Source organism: Engraulis encrasicolus, chromosome 10, assembly GCF_034702125.1.
Source record: "Engraulis encrasicolus isolate BLACKSEA-1 chromosome 10, IST_EnEncr_1.0, whole genome shotgun sequence".
Taxonomy (NCBI): Eukaryota; Metazoa; Chordata; class Actinopteri; order Clupeiformes; family Engraulidae; genus Engraulis; species Engraulis encrasicolus.
The window spans coordinates 53,571,558-53,581,549 of NC_085866.1; the positions used below are offsets into that span (position 1 = coordinate 53,571,558).

At 41.0% G+C, this 9,992-nt stretch overlaps 2 protein-coding genes across 2 annotated transcripts; both read left to right on the forward strand.

Annotated features, from left to right (window-relative positions):
• The first annotated feature begins 335 nt into the window (after positions 1–335).
• LOC134456344 (ninjurin-1-like) lies at positions 336–2,867 on the forward strand. Its single transcript, XM_063207714.1, has 4 exons — positions 336–558; positions 839–1,040; positions 1,657–1,779; positions 2,147–2,867. Exons 1-4 carry the CDS (start codon positions 478–480, stop codon positions 2,155–2,157), a joined length of 417 nt encoding a protein of 138 aa, XP_063063784.1. The 5' UTR covers positions 336–477; the 3' UTR covers positions 2,158–2,867.
• A 983-nt stretch (positions 2,868–3,850) lies between these two features.
• LOC134457355 (ninjurin-1-like) lies at positions 3,851–9,987 on the forward strand. Its single transcript, XM_063209340.1, has 4 exons — positions 3,851–4,107; positions 5,483–5,708; positions 7,093–7,222; positions 7,918–9,987. The coding sequence occupies exons 1-4, from the start codon at positions 4,045–4,047 to the stop codon at positions 7,991–7,993; spliced, it is 495 nt and encodes a 164-aa protein (XP_063065410.1). The 5' UTR covers positions 3,851–4,044; the 3' UTR covers positions 7,994–9,987.
• Positions 9,988–9,992: the final 5 nt, after the last annotated feature.

A 9,992-nucleotide genomic window follows, 5' to 3' on the forward strand; every position in this document is an offset into this window, starting at 1 on the left:
AGCGGGTCCAGCATAATGGGAGTCGGGCAGTTTTTGTGCCTTCTGACTTGAAGTGGTTGAGCATAGGCCCCAGTCCATTTCATGTCTAAACAAATATCCAAATGTGTGTCTGAAAGATATCAGACATGATGCCTAAAATCAGGCACGGGATAATTAGATTAACATTTCCTAGACTTGTCACAATAATTATGAAATTTCATATAAATTCAAGCACTGTACTATTTCCTGCCCTCTGCCTCCCATATTGGGCAACGTCACACCAGACAGGGGTTATCTCTGAAGCACAGCTTGCTGGGTGTGGGATGTGCCCACACCACTCTGCCCCATGTGTGAAGGCAAGGGGAGTGTTCTAAAAAGCTACCTCCAACTTCAGAGATGGTGAGAAGGAGAGGCAATGGGGCCGTAGTTTGGGGGACACGTTGTGTGTATGCTGAGAAAGGACATGCATTGTATCAGCATTAGCACTGAAAAGGCATCATGGGTATAAACAGAGATGAAAATAATGAGGCTGGTTCTGCTCCACCAACACAGGAGGGTGCTCTGTGGGGAGAAGGGTGGGTAAGTCATTGAATAATTGTTTAAACCTTTCCATATAGTACCCAATTTCTACCAGCGACTTGATAAAGAGCCAAGAAAGGACATGGTTTTACCTCACATGGCTTGCGTATGTCCAGAGGCCACCTGGCTTGAGGATAAATTGTACTGTACTGTATGTGTTGCAGTGCTGTGTAACTTTCAACTTTCTTTGAAAGTTTCTTTTGAACTGTGTTCATTATCTTCCTCCAACTGGGTAGGTCACAGTTCACTCAGTATTGATTTCTCTTCCCAATGTAATCAGCAATTTAACATGAACCACTATGCCACCAAGAAGAGTGCTGCCCAGACTATGATGGATGTTTACCTGTTGATGGACAATGCAGTTCTTCTCAGGAAAGTCCTGGGACCAGAACGTCTCTACCATTTCTACATCCCTCTCTTAGTGTTCCTGGGTCTCTCCATCGCACTGCAAACTGTGGTGGCTGTTCTTCTGGTTTTAGTTGGTAAGCATCCCAAAAGGCTCTGTACAGAAGTTAAATAACATCTTTGTGCAGAGCCTATCATAAAGTTTTTATTTTACTTATTTATTTCGACCAAAAATCAATAGTCTTTAAATCTGTTACTGAAGATCCTTGGAAATATTGTGATGAAGTTGATTCTTTTATTTACTTAATATTTAAATAGTCCTGTGCTTTCATTTGGCATGACATGCTCTCAGTCTCCATAGCCTCTTAGTGCAGCGGGCCCCATCGACAGGTCTACTCGTATACATGTACAATATTCACTCTATTCACTCTATATTCAAAATACCGACTGGATAGCCAATTTGAAAAAATGGCAGAACAGCATGTTATTATTTATTTATTTATGAATAAATAAATATCCGATTGAAATCTGATGATTCAAAGGTTTTCTGACTTTGTGACTTCATACGTACATTTAGTGGCAAACAAGCAATTGTTACATTACATTCCAGATATTGCTGGGAAGAAGCTGCAGCCATATTTTCCTTAAAACAAAACGTCTATCTGTATTTATACCCCCTTTGTCTCTATGTCTTTCAGCCATAGCTGCTGAAATGACAATCAATCAATCAATCTCTATGTCTTTCTCTGCTAGCCAACATTGATCTAAACATTGAAGATAATCGTCAAAAACTCAACTACTTGAACAATTGGACGAATGCTTTGGTGGTTTTGGTGGTCATAATCAACATCCTCATCACAGCTTTCGGAGCACTTGGTAAGCAACTGTTGTCTTGGTGTGGCCTGAATCTGGAATTAGTCAGAGTCTAGGCCAGTGATGTAGTGTGGTCCAGTCTAGGCCACAGCTTTAACCAAAGATTCTTTAGATTTTAAGTACCGCCATAAATGGTACAAATAACACAACTGTGAACTCTTCACCATTGAAACACTGCTTGAAACAGTGAAGAGTTCACAGTTTCTATATCTATATATAGTGGTAGTTCTAGATAATCTGGACTTGTGAAAAATGTAATCAGTTACCTGAAATGGAACTCCAACCATTTTGAAACCATTTTGCGTGGTGATATTGTTAACTAGGATGTATAGGCTCACTTGTGACATCTCCATGTCATGCTCTTTTTCAGAAAAAACATGAAAGGCCTCTGTATTCTCCCACTCATCTTCATTTCTGTTCCGGTATTGAACAGAAAGCAAAACTAGATAGCAAGACCACAAATGTGCAAGGTGGAAGTGTCAAGGGAAGCAGCATTTAATTTTTAAAACGGTGACAAGAAGAATGGATGGAAGGATGTTTGGATGAATGGATGGATTGATGGAAGAATGTAAACTGTATACTGTGTATACAAATGTATAATAAATAAGCTATATGTGCATAGTGACATTGCACATTGTGATTTTGCACATTAAAGAGCAAACGTGCATTGGGCATTAATCAACAGCGAAAGTGATGTGAAAATGGGTACACTATATCTGCTAAATAAAATGTAAAGCATTTAACATTTGGTCAAGAATGTAGTTGGCATAAACACGGCTTGTTACTCTTTCAATATTATTTTTTTTTGCGAGTGGAATTTTTGTTGGTATTTTTGCACTTAAGTTTACTCCTGCAAGACTCCCTGCTCCTCCCATAAGATGTGTTTGTAAAAGTATATAATTGAGTAGAGTTAAGCTTCGTGGTCACCGCTTCGCTTAGAAATTGAGTAATTGGTGTCAGGAGGTGGCCGTGGTCTTCAAGGAAAATGGGCAAGCCAGATGAGACAAATGTCAACAGCTGTGTATTTGTAGAGGTTCTTAGGAACTTTCTCAAAGAACTTTTCTATTTGATTAATAAAGAAGTCCTTTTTAGTTATGACTGCCTTATTTGTAACCCTTTGTTTTGTCAGTGCCTTAATTTGGGTACAATGATCACATTTAACAATGTAGTTTGGTGAGCAGACTAATTGTGAATGTGCAGGGAGCATGAAGAGATTTCTTAATCTTCATCATCTAGTCTTCTCTGTCCTCCCCTCCACCTCTCCATGGGTCTTTCTCAAATGCAAGGCCAGTGTCCTTCCAAGTGTATCAGCCTAATTAGTCACGCCCAGTGATTGGATACCCTTTATTAGTCATGCCCAGTGATTGGATATTCTGTAGAGTTCACCAAAAAGTATCCAATCACTGGGCGTGACTAATTAGGCTGATACACTTCGAAGGACACTGGCCTTGCATTTGAGAAAGACCCCATATGTTCTCCTTGTCCCCTGTTCTCTTCTCACCTGTCATGACCTCTGCCCCTCCTCCTCGTCTCAAGTTAGTGTGAGTTTCTTCTAGCTGGATCTCTCAACATCTCCTGACAGTGGTACACCTCTCTGTCTCCCTGTATTAGCTCAGCTTGGGTCTCAAAACCTCCAGGCTTGGGTTCAAGTTTGTCCATAAAATATGTTTGTCTTCAAGGTACTGTTACTTTAAATGCACTTAAAAACGCTTCAAACTCAGCTCTGTGTCTGTACTTTTGAACAACATATTCTTTGACAGGGCTGTCCTCCTGTCTGTGTATTTATTTCACATTTAACAGTTTAAAATTCTCCCTGAAAGGATAGTTTGTCATAGCGTAACCCTCTCATATTTGTAACAAACTGTTCACTGACAAACTAATGAAGTAAATGCGCTCCACTGTATGAGGCATTAGAACATGTTATTTTGTCCCCAGGCTCATTGAGTGAAAGAGATTTGGGGTGCACACACAGCCGCCCTTTCTTTGATGAATCAGAGAGTAAATGTCACACCATGCTGCGGGTTATCTTTTAAACAGAATAGTGGGTGGGTTTGTTACAGATATGGGAGGGTCACTCTCTTACAAACTATCCAAAACTTCAGTGGCTGGCTTGGTTGGCAATGGGCACAATACCCCTGTGGTGAAGCGCATTCGTTGGCAACATGTTAACCAACATTGCACTTATTTGGCCAGAATAACGAAATAATTTTGGCGAGGACATTATCACTGTAGCTCTAGTAGAGTTTTTGCCATTTAGTCCGTCGCAGAATGGACACCGAACACCGAGAGGCAAATGGCGAGGACATCGCTTTGAAGCCTGGAGAAGAGGAAGTAAGTTTAACTTCATGTTTATCGTTTACGCACCCGGGTCCAACTGGTTAACCTATTTGACTTTCCTACTAACTTTGTTAGTCGAAGCGAAATGACAACGTGCAAAAGATGAAGCTTAGCTGACACGGCTTAAACTACACATTACACTACTGGACCCAGCTGAACAGATTCTGTAAAGGCTGTAGTTAACGTGCGCTTTCCCGTTCTCACGCTCGTGCTCTAGCGCCATATAACCACATACGCAGGTGTTGGAATGCCGAGTGATGGCGCCCGTGGCTAATTACCAACATCTAGGCCTACACATTAGTTTGAACATTGAATTTGTCTTCTTTCTATACAATATATTGAAACTTAAGCTAAAAAATTATCTGATGTGATATCTGCTCATAGAGTAATTGTAGAGTCCGGCGGGGGTCCTTTCCCAAGCAAGATGGCCTTTGGTGTCCACATCTTTATTTTACTAAAAATGTTAATAGTGGTCCCATGTCGCCACAAAGGGTTACTTTGGCATGCAGAGACAAGCTCGTTCCACGAGACAGAAACCAGGTGAATATGGAACACACCTTTCCAAAGTGGCCCCACCCTGCGCTCCAGTGAAACGCATTGTGCGAATCTCTCATGCGAGCGAGAATGGGAATGTTGGGTTTTTTTGCTGTTGGTGGTGGATTTTTGAAAAATAGTTTTTTTAAATGATCATTATGTAATTGTTATTTATGATATGTTGAGTATACGTGTGTATAACATTGAAGGTGGTGGGGAAATGTCATTCGAGTGAAGAAGGTCCCTAGTAATTTGGCAACCATTATGTCACCAAAACTTACACACTGGGCAATGACGTCACTGTAACTTGAAGCAAGAATACTCAAGTTGATTCAGTTTGTGTGTCTCTTTTGTGACTTTAAAGAGAGAGGGAGAGAGAGGGGGGGGTGATCAGAAGATCAACTGCTGTTTACACTAAAGGCCTTGGTTCAGGAGTCAGGATGGTTGAAAAGGTTAAAGACTTTGGCCCAGTTGACATTTCAGTGAGCAACAAGGAAAAAGGCTTTTGGTTAATCAATAGTATAGTTCAGGGGTTCCCAAACTATTCCTACTTGGGGCCCTCTTGAAATGTTCACAAATGTTCAAGGTACATCTCTGACCAAATAAGTAACGCGACTCAAATAAATTGTCAAGAGTAACACACATACAGGATTATTATTTTCATTTTTTTGAAAATGACTTCAAGCCCCACTTGGAATAGGGACACATTCAAGGCAGTGGGTCCCTTGCCTACGGTTTGACAATCACTGGGGTAGTTATTAACTTCTCTGTTGTTTACTTCCCACACATACCACTTTTTTGAAGAGCTCTTTGACTGATTCCATACATTCCTCAGATCAATCAGTCAGACCGATTTAGGCCAATCAACATGAACCACTACGCCACCAAGAAGAGTGCGGCCCAGAGCATGCTGGACGTGGCGCTGCTGATGGCCAACTCGTCGCAGCTGAAGACGATTCTGTACGTGGGGCCCGGCTACCGCTTCTACATCCCCCTCATAGTGCTCCTGGGTCTCTCCATCACACTGCAGTCTGTGGTGGGCCTTCTTCTGATATTCATCGGTCAGTATGCTGCATGAAGGTGGTGTAGTGGATGATTGCAGTGGCGGGCACATTTTGGGGGGCAGGTGCTCAGGGGGGGCGAAGGGCACGTGGACCTCATATACAGTATATTATGGCTGCCTTACTAGACTAAATAGGCTATATATTATATTGAGGCATTCTTGTCACATGGTTTTGATCGTCAAGCATTTGAAGATAAACATGTCAATATGGACCACACTACATTGTGAGAAACATTTTCAAAAAGTGTCTTCTTTGTGCAAAGGGACAGATGCTTTCGCACCACCTTGTCCCTACCTGTACATGTCTATATATGATTGCTTGCTGATGTCATATGATATGCATAATGGTTGTGTCATCTGACAGATGTGGTTGAGGTAGCCTATGTTTCCAACATCCCTGAAAAAGATGAGTTTCTAACAACACTGTGCCAAATAGAAGCACAGAATTTAAAGTTGACATTTTAATACTTATATGCCATTCTATATTGTTAAATGGTACTAAATAAGCAAAACACTCCATTGACTTGTCAAGGCAAATTAGTGCAGGTGTGCCTGGATCACTGTGGGACATACAAATAGCAATGGAAAGAGAAGGCCTTTAAATTATCCATAGTGAAAGAAAATGGATTTTAAAAAGGGAAAGAAAATAAAAAATCCTGATTAACACAGCAATGATCCACTGGTAGTAGAGTAGAGTAGAGTAGAGAAACTTTATTGATCCCCAGGGGGAAATTCAGGTGTCAAGTAGCTACATAAAAACAAACACAGACACAGACAGACACACAGACACACACACACATGCCAAGAGGTTCCAGATCTGGGCCAGCTCTGGCATCTCAGGCAGTCCAATCCCCAATAATGATGTCCTTCTTAGTGTCCTTCTGTATACTGTTAAACAGTTGAATGGCCCAAGGGACAAAGGACCTCCTTAGCCTGTCTGTCCTGCAGGTGAAAGCACGGAGTCTGTGACTAAACAGACTCAGTTGGTTAGTGAAGGTGGCGTTAAGGGGGTGATGCTGATTGTCCATAATAGAGTCCAGTCTGCTCAGTGTTCTGCTCTCAGCTGTTGAGGTGAGTGACTGCAGCTCCATGCCCACCACTGACCCCGCCTTCCTCACCAGTCTGTCAAGGCGTGCAGCATCTCTCTTCCTAATGCTTCCACCCCAGCAAGTCACAGCGTAGAAGAGCACACTGGCCATGACAGACTGGTAGAACATAAGCAGAAGTTGGCTGCAGACATTGAAGGACCTCAGCCTTCTGAGGAAATAGAACACTGGTAACAGATGTTGGCAGTATGTATGATATTGTACATCAGCTATATATTGATATCTGACCTTTTTTTCTCTCTCCCTCCATTGTTTCTCTTTCCCTCACCTCTTCAGTGAAGTACGACCTTAATGACATCCGTAAGCAGCGTAAGCTCAACACCATGAACAATGTGGCCACAGTGATGGTGTTCTTCACCGTGCTCATCAACGTCTTCATCACGGCTCTGGGCTTCGAGGGCGGTCGGTGAGCTATGTGTACTTACTCTGGATTACCACCATGCAGGCGGTGCACGAGCCACATGTACTTGTAGTACATATGCATGCCTCACCTACACAGCTGTTACTGTACATGGTTACAATACTGTAACTAAAACATGGAAAAGATGAAACTTAAGAATAACATCTCGTAGTGAAGAAGACTTAATGGCATGTTTCAAATGACATGTTAAAATGTCCATGCTTAAAATGACATCTTATACTAAAGAATTAATGGAATGTGTGAAATGTTAATAATAAAGATGAAACTTGAGAGGGACATCTCGTAGTGAAGACTTAATGGCATGTTTCAGATGACATGTAAAAATGTCCATGTTTAAAATTACGTCTTATGTGTAAAATGTGTAAAATGTGTAATGTGTAAAATGTTGATGTTTAAAATGACATATAGTAAAGAGTAAGTGGTTATACAGCATTACCTACTTTGCTGTACATAATATGCAATATACAATTTGGTTCTTTTGATCAGTGTTATTTGAATCAACGTTGAGGCTGTAGCAAAAAAAAAATCCCCAATAACATTTTTACAGTATTGATTTCAAATGAGTTATGTTGCCGTAAAAGCACATCTCTTTTTTTTCGTAGCACAGTGTAACTGAGTCGCTGAGGTCTTGAGTTTGCCTACAGTAACCTGCGGCTTCCTCGTCTCGTGTTCTTTTCCAGGGACAGTGTGATGGCCATTGCTGCTGTGCCGGTTCCCCAAACTCTTCAGTCTAGCAATCTCACAGGGCCGCTCTAGCACTCTGATTGCACCTGAGCGTGAAGCACTACTAGAGGGTAGGATGGCCTTCAGGACAGTCTTTTGTTTTGTACTGCCCGCTCGGCACTGCCACCTTGCACTTTCAGATTACCACTAATGAACCATCGGCTATCCTTCCTCTTCCCTTTCCCAAAGAGTTTTAGCTGGAAGCAACTTAGGTGCAACTCAAATTACCACCTTCAATCCTTTCCAGATGCTTTGGGCATCATGATGCGAGGCTCAACGTCATTGATGATTGAACTTTTATTCAATACCTTGCAAAAGTAATTTCTCATATGAAATCGGGAAGTTGATTGAAATTTTATTCTTATATCTTGCAAAAGTCTTTATCTCGTATGAAATCGGGATGTTAAATGAAGTTTTATTCCTATATGTTGCAAAAGTCATTATCTCATTTGCAATCGGGATGTTGAATGGGGAAAGGCCCCCAAAAGTTGCTGTTTAGGTTGACACCGGGGGAACTTGCTTTCTTGACGGAGTCGCCGTGACACCGAGGCAAGAGGACACAAGTAACAGGAAAGGACCCGAGGAAATAGTTTGACTTGCACCCCAAGACTTCTTTTTTGAGCTTGAAGATATCTCACTCCTCATTCCATGGAACATCCTCAATTCTAGTTGAATGAGAGAATGGTAGGGATTCACATATGCTCTTCTTTAGTCATTCACTTTTCATGTAAAGGTTTTTTTTCTTAATCTGACATGTTTCAACTGTGTAACTTCCGTCTTCATCTGAGGGTCATATGGATGGTGATGCGTGACGTGCGTATAAAATTAGCTGATGTTATGGAGGTGTTACCTCCCTGCCAGTATAACCCGTAATGTACTACATAATACATTGCTCTTTATATATCCCCTCCCCCTCCTTTCAGGACCCCCAGTCCTACCTCAACTAGAGCTGAGGATGCTCCCTCAAAGTGTAACATGCTCAAAGAAGAAGTCCAGTTAATGTTTACAGCTGAACTCTTTGGATAGCATGGCCTGGATGAATGAGAATCTTCAGACATACAGTCTACTTCTTGTTCCTTTCACATTTAATATACAAAAATACATTTGTGGGCCAGCGAATCATTCACTACCTTTTAGCTAATTATGCCTCTGTGAGAGAGGCACATTTTTGCCCCATACGGATGTTACATATATGTCCATGGAGGTGGTGATCATTATACATGGACATACTAATAAACCATGGTATCGATGGAAATAGAACTGAAAGAGCTTCCATTTACGTGGTAGTCTAGCTTGTGGTAGCATCACAGATTCAATGGATATAATCATTATTGTAAAAGTGGCTCATGGAGAGATGATGCAATTAGAGTGCTTTGTTTATGGAGTAGTAAGACGTTATTTGGTCAGTCTGATGGTACACACTGGAATTTTCTCAGGTGTTAAGTTTAGTTTTTTCTTTGTTATAATTGTCCTACTTCACTTGGATTAGTTACGCTATTATGTTACGGTGCTGTACAAGACAGTTACATATTAGGTTCAGTGGAATAGAGGTTGTGTAACTTGTAACAACATCTAATATTACTTTTTGTTTTTGAAAGCATATTACATTTTGTGAGGTTGAACCACAGTATCTGATGTATCTGATTTTGTAACACCAACACCTTAAAATAATAACTTCGAATTTGTTTTGATTAGGACCTTGATTAGGAGTTTTTGACTGCTATACTATACTTGGGACTATGTATACTTTTTAAGTTCAATGAAAGCCATGTATAATGTATCATCTTGTTTTTGTATTAAGCTATGTTCATTTTGAATGAAGCCATGTGTACAGTACCCTAACATCCAAAATGAGGTAATGTTGCTTTACTTCATGTTACTCTTGATGGTCCAGGCAGCCCAAACCTCATGCACACTACGTGAAACAGAACAACATGGGCTTCGGACTGTGTTTACCTAATAGCAACCGTTGTGTTCTCACTGCAAACAACAGCTAAATATGTACAATGCACCATAAATATTTTCTAAACAA

What these genes read in the sequence shown, in the direction of transcription:
- LOC134456344 (XM_063207714.1), top strand. Translation starts at nt 478, where the DNA reads ATGGGTATAAACAGAGATGAAAATAATGAGGCTGGTTCTGCTCCACCA. An exon ending in CTCTGTGGGGAGAAGGGTGG is followed by an intron (nt 559 to 838) that starts GTAAGTCATTGA and finishes CAATGTAATCAG; the next exon opens with CAATTTAACATGAACCACTA. An exon ending in TGTTCTTCTGGTTTTAGTTG is followed by an intron (nt 1,041 to 1,656) that starts GTAAGCATCCCA and finishes TTTCTCTGCTAG; the next exon opens with CCAACATTGATCTAAACATT.
- LOC134457355 (XM_063209340.1), top strand. Translation starts at nt 4,045, where the DNA reads ATGGACACCGAACACCGAGAGGCAAATGGCGAGGACATCGCTTTGAAG. An exon ending in TGAAGCCTGGAGAAGAGGAA is followed by an intron (nt 4,108 to 5,482) that starts GTAAGTTTAACT and finishes TACATTCCTCAG; the next exon opens with ATCAATCAGTCAGACCGATT. An exon ending in CCTTCTTCTGATATTCATCG is followed by an intron (nt 5,709 to 7,092) that starts GTCAGTATGCTG and finishes TCACCTCTTCAG; the next exon opens with TGAAGTACGACCTTAATGAC.